The sequence below is a fragment of the Hippoglossus stenolepis genome, chromosome 16 (assembly GCF_022539355.2).
Source record: "Hippoglossus stenolepis isolate QCI-W04-F060 chromosome 16, HSTE1.2, whole genome shotgun sequence".
NCBI classification, from domain to species: domain Eukaryota; kingdom Metazoa; phylum Chordata; class Actinopteri; order Pleuronectiformes; family Pleuronectidae; genus Hippoglossus; species Hippoglossus stenolepis.
Window position 1 is genome coordinate 7,108,180 of NC_061498.1, and position 17,472 is coordinate 7,125,651.

Sequence of the window (17,472 nt, forward strand, 5' to 3'; positions counted from 1 at the left end):
AGGGAAAAGATCCTTGTCCTCATCCTTCAGCTCATTCCCACTTGGCAATAAGGGGGCATCAACTTCTGGATATACTCCTGAGAAATGATAGGAACCGATTAGATCTCTCTGCCATTCTTATTTACTTCTTCATGAAATGGTAAGAAAAGAACAACTGTAGAAAAGACTTCAGCGAGACTGGAAACCAACAACCACCTTTGAATCACTTCAAACCATTATTATTGTTTAATCTCCATAAAACCTGCCCTGTGTCATTGGGAATATCATTTGGTCAGAACTAACTCAGTGATAGGTCAGTTAGCTGGACATGCTAACAGTTGCAACTAAACTCACGGTTTTGTCTCTGCCTGATAAACTGGTTCTTTTTTTTGGTTTTCAAACGTGGCAATTGTTTGCCAAGCTGTGATTGGACAGTCATGGAAGAGATGAGTCAACATTAACTGATTGGCTGATCAACTTGCATGAGTGATGCCGAATTGGCACCTACACTGTCTTGAGTGGGGTAATTCGGTGTAGAAACAAATGCTCTTCCTCCCTATAACCGCAAAACACTAGCCACACTTCTCAGAATCAAAAATCATCCGCAAAATGTATTCAGATTTCGAATGTCTGATGAGTGATCATCACGGAGTATGGCAAGCCAGCAGTAGACATCTACAACTAAAATAAGGTTAATCGTTATTAAACATGTCTCAGGTCAAGTGAATCACACTAAATACTGTTATATATTGTTTGTGTAATTTACAGAAAACCAAAGTGTAAAACAAGTATCAGTGGTATCAATCTTCTCATCCAACTATTGGCCAACTAAGTAAATTCCCCAAAATGATGTCCCAATTCTAAACTCATTTTCTCACTACTGCTCCAATAGTAGCCAACTTAGACCTCCAACCCCTTTTAACAATAGATGAAGAAATAAGAGCTTTCCCAGAATGTTTTGCACAGGCACTTACAGGCTGATTGAGGTGGTGACCCACTGAGTCTGCCAGAGTTCCTATGGCATCGTAGAGGATGAGGAGATTCTTGTGCTGGTACTTCCCGAAGGCAAAGACCAGCGTGTCCAGGATGAAGCTCAGGTAGGGAACCAGTTCAGTACATGCCTCCTCCTCTAGGGTGGCAAACGCACTAAGAGAAAACCAAGATGGAGGACATTAGTATTGAATCCTGTCATCTAGTTCTACGGGTCAAGGAGCAATAAATGCAGGATGTGGATCAGAGATGAATATGGGAACAAAGTGTATCATTGTTTATCAATGAGCTGGGATTTTCATCATATCCACATACAAAGAGGACGAGGAGTGTGAAGCAGCTCACCTGCAGGCAGCCTCTTGCACCCTCTTGTTGCCGTCCAGGATGCGTTTCAGAAGCTCTGTCATGAGGGGTTTGAGGAAGGAATCGGGGGGCTGGGAGACCACCCAATGTGCATAGCGACTCAGGGTCCAACAGGCAATGGAGCGCACCAGGGCCTTCTTGTCGCAAAGACACTGGATGAGGTGGGGGATCAACTCCGGCAGGTAGGGCACCATGCCCTGCATGCAGCCTGAGCCATGGAAAGAGGCGATTATTGTTACTTTATTGTTCTGTTTTATCGCAGACATCCTTTTAGTTGCGTGATTCTACCTAATTTTGTTGTTCTGAATAGTTTGATTTTCCTAGGAAAAGCCATTTGTATACTAGCAACCTTAAAGATAGCACATGCATGTTTGGATGAACATTTGTGGAGCCTTACCCTCAGCAATAGCCCCGAGAACCAGGATGCCAGACTCCTTGTTGACCCAGTCAGGGTGGAAAAGCAGGCCTTTCAGGAGGGGAAGGAGATGTGGCAGCAGGTCGTCACGGAACACATTGGCCAGCACATCCAGGGCTGAAAAGCAGAAAAACCTCCATGACAACATTGTTTTACAACGTATATATATCCACATACGAAGAGGAGTGTGAAGCAGCTCACCTGCAGGTAGCCTCTTGCACCCTCTTGTTGCCGTCCAGGATGCGTTTCAGAAGCTCTGTCATGAGGGGTTTGAGGAAGGAATCGGGGGGCTGGGAGACCACCCATGTACATGCACATGCACAGCGACTCGGGGTCCAACAGGCAATGGAGCGCACCAGGGCCTTCTTGTCGCAAAGACATCAGCTGACATTTTAAATTTTCTAAAGCTCAAGAATATTTCTCTGAATACATTGATTAACAAATCACTCAATGACTCAAGGTTTAATAGAAAAAAAAACTTTTATTTTCCCCTATTCACAAAAATTAAATAAAAAGGGATATATCCCACCTGCACCACAGTTCAGCAAAAAATGGTACTACATCAAATTCAATTGCCAGCCTTTATATGAGATTGAAACAAGTTATGAATTAAGTTTTCCACATTCTTCCCTAAGGTATGCACCAAGCACCGACTCGCCTTCAGTCCGACCACAACATCAAATTTGATATAAACAAATGGTCCGCTATAAAACAACGAAAACAAGTTATTCTTTAAATAAAAAGAACAAAAAAAAACTTTTAAAGTCCAAAACAATTTGTGCACTGGAGCACAAAAATAAAAAAATAAAAAAAATAAATAAATAAAACTTAACTGTCACATATACATCAAAATAAAAGAAAGTTAAAAAAAAGAAAAAGAAACAAAAAATAACTTGTGGACAAACTTGCATTTAAATTTTATTCTGTAGCGTAGTGTATCACAACATAGTGAGGAGAGGTAAAGCCTTTTTCTCCAATTCTTTGTGGCGCAGGAGCATCTGTCCTGCCCCTGATGAATGAGTGGCCACCTCACGTCAAAACACTCGCCTACCAGTTAAACCTAGAGGAGTCGCCCGTCAGTATTCAGCCTAAAGGGGCATTACGGCTTAGAAAAGTGGTCACGAATGGAAACACTGCTGCATCAACTTCTGCAACATATGCGCTTCAACAAAACAATCAAAGATCCATTTCATTTGTTGAGGAAAAATCCAACATTAATGCTGATTTATTAAAATACACAACCAGTCATTTTTAGGGAAATTCTTTTTTCTTAAATATAAATCAGGCAGGAATCCATTTCAGTATTTTCCATAAGTCTTCATCTTAGACTTTTGAGCACCCTGACCAACCGTGTGAATTGGCAGGCAAATGATTCTCCCACTGGCCACATCGAACCCAGGCATGACTCAAACGACGCCCTGTACTTCACTTCAGAGTAGGGCTGGTGCAAATTACATCTAAGCAGTTACTCGCTTACACACCGTTCTAGTAAAACACCAACAGGCAAGCAGCCATACACACTTACATTACAACCGTCCACTATGGACAATGACAAAAAGATAAAGCTGGATAAAGACCACCACTCTCTCACGTAAGCTTACCAGTGTCAGGGGAGAACTATTAGGACTCAGTCAGTGTATTCCCAGACATATCCTACACAGTATCAACGGGTGAAAGATATGGCAACAACAATCACTTGTTAGATCATAAGCCGGAGAAGTACCTTATTAGTCCAGCTGTGAATTGTGTTGCCATTGACAAAGCTCTTATACAGTCGATCCCGCCAAAGGGACCTGTTACAAAATGGCTAAAAAAGGAGCAAGACTCGTCGAGAAGCATGCAATGTTCATGACAAGGAGAAGCTTTGACGACTCAAACGGCTGCAGTTCAAGAAAAGAAGCTGTGATGAAAATGTCGGGGACATCCTATAACGCAAGTATTAATTGACGGGTGCACTGGGACGTGGATTCAAAACACTGTAATCAAGATGTCTCCCTCTTAAATCCTATTCCATCCATCTTAGAAGGGGCTACATTATAAAACTATGTTAAGAGGCCTCAAGTCTAACCTAGTCATTTTATCATTGCTTAACATTACGCTTACTTTAGCAAGCCATTAACAGTTTTTAAAATTACTTATCAAAAAAAAAAACTATACCTCAAGATCAGTATTTCATTACTGTATGCCTTAAAGGTGAAATTCAACATTTCTTACAAAAGAAAAAGTGCATTTATATCAGTAATTCATTCTTGGTGGTGATGTCTTATCGCTCTCATTAAGTCGATTTTGTATATTCTCTAAAAACGAAGCAGCAGCAAAAAGGATTCTTGACTTTGCCTACAGTATTTGAAGGGTGATTCTTCAAACCATCAGACATGAGCTGATTCCTGTATTGATCTACCTATAGTTGGTCATCACACACACGTAGCCTCCATTTAACTATCGCGGACATTGTTCAGAGGATGGGTATGAATGCGAGGATGAAAAGAACCAAGCACCTGACAACTTCAAATTTTGGCAGCGTCCCTACACTGACAACGCAATAAATCCAAGAGAACAATAGTCATTGACTCAAACATGCGTCACTTCAGAGGTGATCATTTGTCATGCAACAACTTGGTACAACGGTGGTAAAACCTTACAGGACAGACCGACTGCAACTTTTTTTTTCCTCAAACGAGGGAGAAAAAGAAACATGTGAGTCAACAGGAAGTCAGCAACCAAGGGAAGAGGAGGGAAATTAAATTCAGCTAAATGTTCATGTGAAAAGAGAATAAGACCCATGTATATGCACACAAAATGGTTTATGCAATTTTGCCGTTAAGGCGAAAATAATTGTGCACATCTCCTGCATCGTTACATAGTAAAAGCATGTTTGTTTTTGTTGAGCCTCTTGCACGAGCCTGTTCAAACGCATCTACATCTGTGAGTTTCTACCGACTACGTGCATTGTGGTATTTGGGACTGTGGCACCCTATGCTGGTTCAGATAAATCCTTATTATGTACCTATCTGCCACCCCCCTCCCCTCCCAGCCGTCATCTATCTTAACAGAATAATCAAATTGAGGAGGGGGAGGTCAAAGCCAGCCCCTATTTTGCCCTCAACTACCTAGGATCCCTGCGGTGCTGTTGGCGAAAGTCACTTTTGAGCGTGTTTGGATTTTGTGAGGCGTTTATTCCTAGAGGTATATGCATATCCCCAGTTTACCCTCCCACACCCACCACCCTCCTCCCACCCTCCCTCAGAGACACACACGGTGCGGGGGAAAGGGTGCCATCCGCTGAATCGAGGGTCAAGGTCAGTCACATCCCTCCAGCTCGTTTCTCCCCCGTGATCTGGGCAGTGCAATGAGTTCCCCAGTTACCCTCCCCTACATTAACCTGAAAAAGGGAGGGAATGGAAAATAAAAACAAGTTCAAAACCACATTACACAGCAACTAGTAAATGAAACAAACAAGTTACGGGTCAAAAGTGGTGTGAGAATCTGGATCAGAAGATATAGGAACAAAATGTATCATCGTGTGTCAATGAGCTGGGTGTTTCATCATTTCCAGAAGGCAGGGGCTTGGTTAACATGTTTGAGATGCTTGCTGGACATACCTAACAGGTCTGTGTCCTGTGTGGACCAGGGGGAGTTTGGGTTAGACACCGTAGCAGGCAGACAGACGCTCCTTCAACAGAGGGGGGAACTGCTCAGAGAACTGCTGCCAGTTCTCTTCTCCGACCTGGTCTTTGAAGCCATGAAGGATCTTGGAGGAAAAAAAAATAAAAGAATTTATTTAAGAATAAATTGAATCTGTTGCCAAGAAGTAACAACACCTCCATCTCCTCAGGGTAAAACAAAGCAACTGACTCAATGCTAAACCCAATTCTCCGCTTTTTTTCTAGCACAGTGCAGCGGCCATCAAATTAATAAACTCAAACTATTTTTATTAGTTTTTAAGTGCAACATCTGGATCAGAAGATATAGGAACAAAATGTATCATTGTGTGTCAATGAGCTGGGTGTTTCATCATATCCAGATACTGGGCACTCTTCCTTGTTTTACTAAAAGCAAATATATCTATTATAAATTATTCCTACCTTCCTCATTGATTCAGTCACTAAATGTAGTTAAATTATTACTTCGGCATTTATTAAAGTTAAGTTATAGTTCATTTAAGCTTGTATTTCCTTCACTGTATATCTTGGCTAGCACGGGATTTGAGTATAAACGTCCCCAAATCCACAAAATAACTAGACAGAGCTGCTAACTAAATGATAAGTTAATAAAAGCAGGTTAAAATTAATCATCACCTTATAAAACATGTCTCTCAGGTCGTCCTTGGGGTTGACCCACGAGGCCACAGCGTCGCAGAAGAAAATGAAGTCCTGGATAGAAAAGACTCGTTAGTTCAACACTCACTGATGCAGCGCTCTCCTCTCTAACCCCTGCCGTCCCAACAGCTTCAAACCACATCCCCTCACCTGCACCACTCCTGCGGGGTTGACGCCGATCATTACACAGATTCCCCGAAAAGCAGAGTCCTTCTCCTCGTTATCTCTGATATTCCTCAGCGACGTGCACCTGAGAGTGGGTACAATAAGAACACAATAGAGTTATGATCTTACGCATTTATAATTTATCACTGCACACATGTTAACCTGTTTACAATGAATATGGCAATGCTGAACTGTGTAACCTGTAAGTATGAGCCCATATGAGGAGTGCAACATCTGGATCAGAAGATATAGGAACAAAATGTATCATTGTGTTTCAATGAGCTGGGTGTTTCATCATATCCAGATACTGGGCACTCGTTTTTACTGAAGGCAAATATACCTATTAAAAATTATTCCTTCCTTCCCCATTGATTCAATCACTAAATGTTGTTAAAGTAGTTAAATTACTACTTATGCATTTATCAGAGAAAGTGATTTATTTTTCACCGTTTGTTTACTCATAATGATATTCAGATATGACTCACCATGGTCTTATAAAATGCTGCAGCTGTGGTGCCACTTCCTGCGGACAAACATAACCCAGTCTGCCAATTGTAATTGCTGCACAGAGGGACAAAAGAAAAACAATACACATTAACTAATGAGTGTGATCATTAGACAACATCTAGCTGATACAGTGCATCTCTCAGGTTTTTAGCAGATTTAAAGTAAAGATTAACACCAAAACATTAACATAAAAAAAATTATAAAAAACTCTTAAAACCCAACATTTTAAGTGTAACCGAAGTAGTGTAAATTTAACGTTAAGACCTAGATGCCTAATATTCTAATGTATTAGAGACCTGGAGGCCATTTGTTAGGTCACACAAGCAAATCTGTATAAAGATAAATATAGCAAACACGGAGCCTTTAAGTACGAGCCATATGACAAGTGCAACATCTGGATCAGAAGATATAGGAACAAAATGTATCATCGTGTGTCAATGAGCTGGGTGTTTCATCATATCCAGATAATTGGCACTTGTATTCAGTAAAGATTAAGAAAACAAAAAATTTTAAACCAACATTTTAGGTGTAACCAAAGTAGTGTTAAATGAACATTAAGACCTAGATGTCTAATATATTAGAGAATTGAAGGCCTAAAGTTCTGATAATTACATTTAAGACCTTTAAGACCCCCAGAAACCCTGATATGACTGTGTGTTCTTACCTGTGTTTTCCAACAGCGTCTTGGGTGTGTTGGGTCTATTGATGATCTCTACTAAGTGCGGCAGAACCAGGCCCACATAAGGCTGCATCTCTGCACCTAGAGACACACAACAGAGACAGAGCACATCATTAAAGTGACATGACCTGAATTGTTTGAACTCCGCCTAATAATTTTAAAGCGAATTTCAACACATCTGACAGAAAAATTCTTTAGATTTTTGCACTCTTTGGTCGAAAAAGACGACTGGTTCGCGGGTGTCCCTACGCTCACCTGGACAATCCCCTGTTTGCTGCTTGACACCTGTGCCTGTAAGGATACCACACAGAGTGTCACTGGGATGACTGGATCACGCGCAATGACGCCGGGCAAGCATGCGAGCACACACACGCTCAAACAATGCACAAGCATAAGAAGGCTGGATCTAATGTTACAACAAACCCACGTTCACAATCAGGAAACCTTTGCTAAGAATGCCTTTAATTGTCTGAAAGAAAGAGATCTACCAGTTGCCAAAAAACACAGTTAATGAGTCAGGGAAGGACGAGGCAGTGCTGTATGCACAGACCTGCAGACCAAGTTGCATTTGTTAGCTCTCACACACACACACACACACACACACACACACACACACACACACACACACACACACACACACACACACACACACACACACACACACACACACACACACACACACACACACACACACACACACACACACACACACACACACACACACAAATCTGTATAAATATAGCAAACACGGAGCCTTTAAGTACGAGCCATATGACAAGTGCAACATCTGGATCAGAAGATATAGGAACAAAATGTATCATTGTGTGTCAATGAGCTGGGTGTTTCATCATATCCAGATAATTGGCACTTGTATTCAGGGAAGGCAACCATTTGTTAAAAACAAAACAAAAGATAAAACGTGTGACCTGCTTTCTCACCCATTTGCATGGAGATCTCCCCAATGGCCCAGGTGGCGTTGTTGCACACAGAGATAAATTCTGGGTTCAGGTTGAGCCCCAAGATCGGCATGAACTCAGCTGGAGGGAGAACACAGACACACACTGCTTACAACACATTCACTTGCACCCAAATCAACTATTTTACAACCCCCCATCTGTGAAGCCACTGCACCATCTATGGCTTAATGTTAACATGTAGAACAATGCATCAGTGCTGAGTGCTCCCCCATAGCCAGACAGTAGAGGAGAGGTGATGCAATACATTGCTCAATGCAGAGGTGAAGCACACTCACCAATACAAGGCTTCACATGGACGAAGCAGGCCTTAGTTAGATCACCCAACAGAGCAAACGAGCTTTGCCTCACTTCAGGCATTGTGTCCTGCAAAAACACAAAACCACACACATTAGTTTTATACTGTGTGTTACCTGATGCATCTTTGCTTGCATTTTTAATATCTGTTAGAAAAACATGGAAACAAATAGGGAAAACACTCTGTTATACCTGCATGCACTGGAAAAGGAGAGTCATAATGTTGGAGCGGGAAACCAGCTGTTCCACATTCCCCCCCAAACCCTCGGCCAGGCCGCTCAGCAGATCCAGGGCAACGATCATAAAATCCTTGTCAGGAGCCTCGTACTGGTCTGGATGCTGGTTGTACATCTGTGCAGACACGACAAAAAAGGTTCAATGTCTCTTCTTCAACTCTCGAGAAAAAAAATGCACAATCTATTCACTATGCGCATGAACTCACCATAGCCTGAGCTAGTGTCTTCTGGACTAGAGTGACACAGCGCTGGTAGACAGGCTCACAGTAAGGCAAAAAGCCGCTCTGCAGAGCAGTGGCTACGGATGATAAACACTGGAAGAAACACAAAGATGACAAATTACATGAAGGCAGTCAAATACCCATAGGGATAAAAATGTCTTTTTGGTCAGGTGACACTCTTCATGCAATCATATGATTCACCCTTTACCGTGATTCTTTGTTAGTTGTGTAATCGGACTATGGCTGTTAAAAAACTAAATGCTCACCTCTAGTAGTGGGAAAAGATCCTTGTCCTCATCCTTCAGCTCATTCCACTTGGCAATAAGGGGGGGCATCAACTTCTGGATATACTCCTGAGAAATGATAGGAACCGATTAGATCTCTCTGCCATTCTTATTTACTTCTTCATGAAATGGTAAGAAAAGAACAACTGTAGAAAAGACTTCAGCGAGACTGGAAACCAACAACCACCTTTGAATCACTTCAAACCATTATTATTGTTTAATCTCCATAAAACCTGCCCTGTGTCATTGGGAATATCATTTGGTCAGAACTGTAACTCAGTGATAGGTCAGTTAGCTGGACATGCTAACAGTTGCAACTAAACTCACGGTTTAGTCTCTGCCTGATAAACTGGTTCTTTTTTTGGGTTTTCAAACATGGCAATTGTTTGCCAAGCTGTGATTGGACAGTCATGGAAGAGATGAGTCAACATTAACTGATTGGCTGATCAACTTGCATGAGTGACGCCGAATTGGCACCTACACTGTCTTGAGTGGGGTAATTCGGTGTAGAAACAAATGCTCTTCCTCCCTATAACCGCAAAACACTAGCCACACTTCTCAGAATCAAAAATCATCCGCAAAATGTATTCAGATTTCGAATGTCTGATGAGTGATCATCACGGAGTATGGCAAGCCAGCAGTAGACATCTACAACTAAAATAAGGTTAATCGTTATTAAACATGTCTCAGGTCAAGTGAATCACACTAAATACTGTTATATATTGTTTGTGTAATTTACAGAAAACCAAAGTGTAAAACAAGTATCAGTGGTATCAATCTTCTCATCCAACTATTGGCCAACTAAGTAAATTCCCCAAAATGATGTCCCAATTCTAAACTCATTTTCTCACTACTGCTCCAATAGTAGCCAACTTAGACCTCCAACCCCTTTTAACAATAGATGAAGAAATAAGAGCTTTCCCAGAATGTTTTGCACAGGCACTTACAGGCTGATTGAGGTGGTGACCCACTGAGTCTGCCAGAGTTCCTATGGCATCGTAGAGGATGAGGAGATTCTTGTGCTGGTACTTCCCGAAGGCAAAGACCAGTGTGTCCAGGATGAAGCTCAGGTAGGGAACCAGTTCAGTACATGCCTCCTCCTCTAGGGTGGCAAACGCACTAAGAGAAAACCAAGATGGAGGACATTAGTATTGAATCCTGTCATCTAGTTCTACGGGTCAAGGAGCAATAAATGCAGGATGTGGATCAGAGATGAATATGGGAACAAAGTGTATCATTGTTTATCAATGAGCTGGGATTTTCATCATATCCACATACAAAGAGGACGAGGAGTGTGAAGCAGCTCACCTGCAGGCAGCCTCTTGCACCCTCTTGTTGCCGTCCAGGATGCGTTTCAGAAGCTCTGTCATGAGGGGTTTGAGGAAGGAATCGGGGGGCTGGGAGACCACCCAATGTGCATAGCGACTCAGGGTCCAACAGGCAATGGAGCGCACCAGGGCCTTCTTGTCGCAAAGACACTGGATGAGGTGGGGGATCAACTCCGGCAGGTAGGGCACCATGCCCTGCATGCAGCCTGAGCCATGGAAAGAGGCGATTATTGTTACTTTATTGTTCTGTTTTATCGCAGACATCCTTTTAGTTGCGTGATTCTACCTAATTTTGTTGTTCTGAATAGTTTGATTTTCCTAGGAAAAGCCATTTGTATACTAGCAACCTTAAAGATAGCACATGCATGTTTGGATGAACATGTGTGGAGCCTTACCCTCAGCAATAGCCCCGAGAACCAGGATGCCAGACTCCTTGATGACCCAGTCGGGGTGGAAAAGCAGGCCTTTCAGGAGGGGAAGGAGATGTGGCAGCAGGTCGTCACGGAACACATTGGCCAGCACATCCAGGGCTGCAGCAGAACACTTTCCTACACCCAAGAGAAAAACCTCTATAACAACATGTTTTACAACGTGACCTTTGAGCAGATGTTTTCCTAAACTGCTCTCAAGGCAACATCTGAGTGTTAAATCTACGAAACATATCGGGATGTTTCTACTTTAATTAAAATGTGTGTAAAACCTAGAGAAAGATAAATGAAAAACCTGGTGATGATGTGCAAAGTATACGAGACGAATTTAGACTCAGTTTAGACAAAAAAGGTTCAAAGAGAGCATCGCTGTAGCTGCATTTGTCCTCGACTTACGCAGGTTCCAGTCTGACAGTGTGTCGTCATCGTCGTCATCATCGTCTTCAATGTCTTCACCCTCCTCTCCCTCTCCCCCTTCGTGCTGCAACGTGACAGTGCGGGACTTGTGGAACCGGGGCTTGATGTCCTGATCGCTGTCTGGTACTGCTTCGTCCTCCTCCACATCACCCTGGACAGACGCACACAATTTCTACTTCAGCTGCACTGCATCTTCATCATACGTAGACACTGATTTAAAACTGCACTAGGGTCGGTTCTAAATCATCAACTTCCTCATTGAACGCCGTCTTTGTTTCGGATTTTCCATCACAAATTATTTACGGCTATGAGACTGGCTTTCAGTCAAAGAGGGAATGACATATTTCTGCAGGTGTTGTATAGCGGGGCAAGTACAAAGAGAGCTCACCTTTAACAGTATAATGTCGATCTCCGAGTATTTCATCCCATTCACCAAGATTGGTATCAGTCTATATTTAAAAAGGGAGGGAAGAACAAAGATTGGTTTTGGAAAAAACTGTCAAAATGATTGCGTGTTGGTTATTTATCAAATGAAATCATCTTAATTATTTTACGTTTATGTTTTACTTACTGCACCAGGTGTCCAGACAGCATCTCCTTACAGATGGGCTGCTCAGCTAGAGTCAACCAAAATTCGCAGGCCTCAAGGGCCACATTCTCATCGGGGTCCTGGGTCCGCTGCAGCATGTACTGCAAGAGATGAGGAAAACCCCATGTTTCAGACTCATTGATAACAGTGGGGAAAGAGAAAAATACCAGTGACAGTTTTGCAGAGACAACTGGTAAATCTGGATCAGATATTTTAGGAACTTAAGGTATCATTGTAAATCAATGAGCTGGGATTTTCATCATGTCCAGATGCAAAAGACAAATTACGTGGACGTACAAAGGGCGCGCAGCTGAGCTTACCTGGATGATGCTGTGCATGTGGGGGATGAGACGGTCGATGCGGACCTCCAGTAGCATGACCAGGGCTCGGCACACATTCTTTCGAACCTCTGAGTCCTCGTCTGCTGCCAGCGCAAAAAGGCTCTAGAGGCGGAGAGAAAGAACAAGACGAGAAAGATATTTACTGTGAGAGACTGATGTTTGAGTGCATGGACAAGGCAAATTTAAAAAAAGTTCTACTATATTATTCAAATACAACCTGATTGACGTCATTGTTGAAACTCAGCTCACCTCTATGAAAGTATCTATGTTGTCCATTAGGGCCTGAGCTCTGCCAATGATGAACTGGTTCACGCAGGCGATGGCGTGGGACCTGCAGGGATGACAGAGAATTTGATCAATCCAGTGGAACTTGCGTTGTGGGTTGAGTCAAACAGAAATAATATAACCGCAACTGCTCTTTTAAAACATTTATTATTACAAATATTAACTTTAAACAGGGAAAGTTGGACAATTTAATTTAATTAATATTGTTTCAGTGTAAGGGGTAAAAGTGAAATATCTGGATCAGACAGTATGAATACAAACACCTTCATTGTAAGTCAGATGTTGGTTTGCATCACGCCCAGATGTTAACGACAGACTAAACTGAGAAATGACTCCTGTTTTCAGCCCTGTACCTGATCTTGGGGCTGCAGTGCTTGAAGAACTGAAGGAACTTAGGTATCATGATGTTGAGGGGTCTGTTCAGAGCGTCGCTGTCCAGCAGCTCGGACGAGTCCTCGCAGATCTTCTGCAGTGCTCCAAACGAGCCCTGAGACACGGACATACATAGAGAGGCTGTCAAATCAAACGCAAACATACAGGGACACAGAGGAGAGAATGAGACTGCATCAGAAAATCAAATGGGAGCAGGAGCACTGAATGCACTGCACAGACATCAATTACACCTTAGTTTTCAAAGAAATTGTTGTAGTTACAAAGGCTAAAGATTTCTCTATACAGTCAAGAGTATTCTCACATTTAGTATTTGTCGTTCAAACTTGTACATTCCTTATATTAAATACTTTCAGTTTGGGAACCTCATGTAATTCTCTGCATGACTAGACCCACACATTCAACCTGGGCACAGATCTTATCTTCCAGAACAAGTGAATACACCTGTCTGGCTGTGCAGGGCTTTGAAATAAGTGTCAGTGCTGGTTTTCATTGCATAAAAAAAAAAAGAATAATCACATATTAAGGTAAGTGCAAACCTCGCAGGTGTTGTAGTCTTCCGAGTTGAGCAAGTTGCAGAGCTGTGGCAGTAGTTCAGGCCATGTCTGTAGCTCTCCCTTGGAGGCAATAGTAGTAATGAGGATGCCTAGAGGTGAAAAGGTTGGGCAGAAGAAATCCGACTTCAGATGGAATCATAGTTAAAAGGATGACGAGCAGTTGTCTTTGCAGCAGCTCTGGATCAGACAGTATGAATACAAATACCTTCACAGATACTCAGGTGATTTAATTTAAATCATATCCAGGTGGAAACAGAAAAGGAGCACTTGGTGTGTGGATTGAAACTCCCCCACAAAAAAAACCCGTGATGGAGTGTAGCATTCACTACACACGTCGACACAGCGACCACAAAACACACACAAACTCACCAATGGTGGCACGAATGAGCGGCGATGGGTCGCCGATGTTGTTGAGACATTCCTGCTTGATGAATTCAGCAACAGTCGGGGGGAAATTCGTGTAGTGGGCTTTAACATTGTTCTTCAGAATCAGACCACTCAGAGAGCGAGTTGGCTCATCTGAACAGAAGGAGAAAAATATACCATATATCAGTGAATATCTTAAAAGGATGTCCCGATCTTAGATTTTCTTGTTTAGATACCAGCTCAGGGTAATGACCTACACGTTACTGTAACAATTGTCATTTTCCTCTTTACAGTTTTAAAATATGTACGATTCATTGTGTGGAATAGTAAGCAATGTAACCATGCAACTACACATTTCCTCCAATCACCAACATTTATTTTTACTTGTGTAAATGTTAATTATCTTGTTCTGGACCATTAATACAGTATATTCTGATTGAATGAGAAGAGTTGTTATATATGACACATACTGATATCTTATGAATGGAAAGGGTTTGAGAGGTTGGCTCAGCTCTTAGCCAAATTTATGTAAAATCTACTATTCAACAATATCTGATTGTCACCCTTCACCCCCAGCATCATCCCTCAGTCAGTGGCTGCCTATATCAGACACATTGGAGGGGCGAAACCGGTTTGGCTACTCACCTTCAGTTTTGAGGCGTGTGAGGACAAAGATGAGATAGTTGTTGAAGTCGGGGAACTGGTTGAGTTGTTCAAGTTTCTGTCATGAAAGTTAAGGACTTTTACACTTTAGAGCTTCCAACTTCAACAACCAACTTTTGTTCTCTATGCTAACTCTTGTTTTTCAGTTGCACACTGGGAAAAAGAAAGAACATTGTTTGTCTATACATGTAATCTGCAGTTCCCCACATATTTTTCTATTTGCCTAAATAGTTTTCAGCCAACTAAAGACTTTTGTGGAATTTTTATTACCTCCACCAGGAAGGGTTAGTCACATTTTTGTGAATTCCTAAAGAAATAATGCAGAGATCATCATGAAACTAATTAGGCTTATGTTGAGTGTTATATGTATGAACAGGTCAAATCTGGTGCAGATACAGGTGAGGATCCCGACATATGACTTCAATACATGTAAACGCAATACAACGAAAAATCCTCAACCTGTGGACGGTACTCTACAAGCACAGGTCAACATTGAATCGGCATAAACACGTCACAAACTGGTAAAACATCTGTTGAGACCGCCCGGCCACGCTGTAATAGGATACTTGTTGGACAGCTCTCTGCGTGACTGTGTTAGGCGACTGCGAGTCTTTGAGCAGTTGGAGGACCTGTTGAAGTCCCTGCTCATCTGGCTGCCACTCCATCCTGAAAAACAAGAAGAACACACACATACATGAATCCACACACTAAGTTGGGCCCGTTTGTTCATTTACATACATTAACATTAAGTACAATTCACAATCAGGTGGTCTCTGGATCAGACAGTATGAATACAAACACCATCAGTGGTAATCAGATGTTTTTTTTTATGCATCATGTCCAGAGGCCACATGTAAGGTTAGGAAATCGAAAGGGACATAATTAAAATTGAATTACAGAATATACACAGGAAGATCTGATGTGCGTGTACATTGAGATTCGTTATTATTCCAGCAGATCGTGTAGTAATATCGTTAGTTTTACGATATATTATGTATTGCTGTTTTCTTGTCATACCTTTTTACTTCATAATGAACTTTGCACTTCACCTTCTTTTATGGGATGTTATTAAGTCTGAAATATCTTTGGTAATCACTGGGAGGCCTTTTTCCAGTAACTGCATTGCATTAGTAAAATGGCCTTTTTCAAAGTTAGATAAGTTGGGTTTTTTCCACCCATGTGCCGAATGGCTGCGGGGCAAAGGGACCAGGCCAGAGGGAGCATGTGGGCCGACGAGGGGGCACAAAGGTCCCTCCAGAGTTTGGTGGTGGGGGAAATCGGCTTGCGGCACAAAAACGAGGGCATTAGTCAAGACGACCGGCTGAAATCTCCGTGAACCGGCTTAACCGCTCCAGAGTTAATCCTGCCCCCACCCCCCACGCCACCCGGCCCAACTGGTGCGACTTTCAGGAAACGCGTTCGAGCTTCGTCGTCTCACGTTCAAACCCGGAGCTGCGCAGCACATGTGCCCGACCCCGTCACGGCTGAACACGGCCCTGGTGTGGCGTGGCGTGGAGAGAGGGAGGGGGGGGTCGTGTCCACCCGTGGTTGGACGGAATGTGGGAGAACTACTCGGAAGAGTTTCGCCGAGAAGCGGAGTTTAGGTTCCCCCCGTCGAGGCGCCCCCCCTCCTCGGTGGTTGGGGGATAATGTCCTCGGGTGAAGTTTTAGGAGAAACAACCTCGACGGTGGAAACCAGACATCGACACAAACCCGGCTCCAAGCTAACAGCCCAGATAGTTTCCCCTTAACTCCACTTTGGCTGCGATTATCACTTCCCCCTCGTTATAGCTCATCATTTATCGGTTGATCGCGACACATTTTGCGGGGTTTACAACCAGCGGAGCCGGTGCGAGCAAAGTTGCCCTTCTTCTAACTCAGGCCTGCTCCGCACTGCACTTTCAAGCCTGGGTGTTTCCAGTGCGCCCGGCACTGGAAACCGCCGCAAAAGCACCGCTTGCTCCCCGAAATGAAGCCACGTACCGAGGTATCCTGTTAAAGAACGATAACATCCGAGTACTCGTGTGCGACATCGTGGTTAAAATCACTCTGGCAGCCCAACAGAAGGCATAACCCCGGTGAACACGTTTTGCAAGCTGGTGTTAGCCGCTAAGTCGCCCGGCCAGTAACTGACGACGACGCTAATGCTAACAGTCAGGCTAATGCTACATAACGGTTACTTAAACTCGCTTTATCGGAACAACGAGCCCGATCGGGCGGTGTAATCGACGCGATCTGCCTGTAAACGCGACACACGGATGTAATGTACCTACAATATCGAGTTGAGAGGTGGATTTTCAGGACTGGGCCGCTCTTCTTCCCCTCTTCTTCGTAGCGGTTCCTCCGGTTCAAATGAGCACGCCGATTGCAACTGACCTATGGCGGCTTCCGTGGGACCCACTTTTCGCTAACTACGCGAGATCTCAGAACGTGTTCGCTTTTTTTTTTTTGCCTTTACATTTACATACTAACATAAATGAGTTTAGAACCCACAAACAAACCACAAATACGAATGTTAGGATTAAATGACATGCCAGGAAATGTTTTCTTTTATAAGTCGAATCTTTACAGGCTGTTTTAATATTATTATTGTTTATTTAATATTATAATCTGGAAGTTTTTTACGAATATTTGCAACATACCCTGAAGGCTCGTATCAAGGAATTCCAGACTTTATGA

At 42.8% G+C, this 17,472-nt stretch overlaps 1 protein-coding gene and 1 non-coding gene across 10 annotated transcripts; both read right to left on the minus strand.

Annotated features, from left to right (window-relative positions):
* Positions 1 to 1,397: 1,397 nt before the first annotated feature.
* Positions 1,398 to 17,205, minus strand: LOC118122768 (transportin-2-like). 9 transcript variants are annotated; one of them, XM_035179605.2, is made up of 26 exons: positions 17,067 to 17,205; positions 15,360 to 15,459; positions 14,776 to 14,851; positions 14,134 to 14,283; positions 13,747 to 13,853; positions 13,171 to 13,304; positions 12,782 to 12,863; positions 12,512 to 12,634; positions 12,174 to 12,292; positions 11,991 to 12,051; positions 11,582 to 11,753; positions 11,153 to 11,305; positions 10,738 to 10,963; positions 10,377 to 10,548; positions 9,412 to 9,498; positions 9,131 to 9,238; positions 8,881 to 9,039; positions 8,670 to 8,757; positions 8,356 to 8,454; positions 7,673 to 7,708; positions 7,403 to 7,498; positions 6,717 to 6,792; positions 6,217 to 6,316; positions 6,046 to 6,120; positions 5,350 to 5,498; positions 2,209 to 5,129 (listed from the first exon to the last, which is right to left on the minus strand). In XM_035179605.2, the coding sequence occupies exons 2-25, from the start codon at positions 15,456 to 15,458 to the stop codon at positions 5,391 to 5,393; spliced, it is 2,706 nt and encodes a 901-aa protein (XP_035035496.1). In that variant the 5' UTR covers position 15,459; positions 17,067 to 17,205; the 3' UTR covers positions 2,209 to 5,129; positions 5,350 to 5,390. The 9 variants fall into 9 exon arrangements, 7 of the variants coding, with proteins under 7 accessions (XP_035035496.1, XP_035035497.1, XP_035035498.1 ...); XM_035179606.2 differs by having other exon boundaries at positions 17,063 to 17,183; XM_035179607.2 differs by lacking the exon at positions 7,673 to 7,708.
* On the minus strand, positions 15,567 to 15,637 carry LOC118124132. Its single transcript, XR_004698693.1, has one exon. It is a non-coding gene; the product is annotated as a small nucleolar RNA SNORD41 (small nucleolar RNA).
* Positions 17,206 to 17,472: the final 267 nt, after the last annotated feature.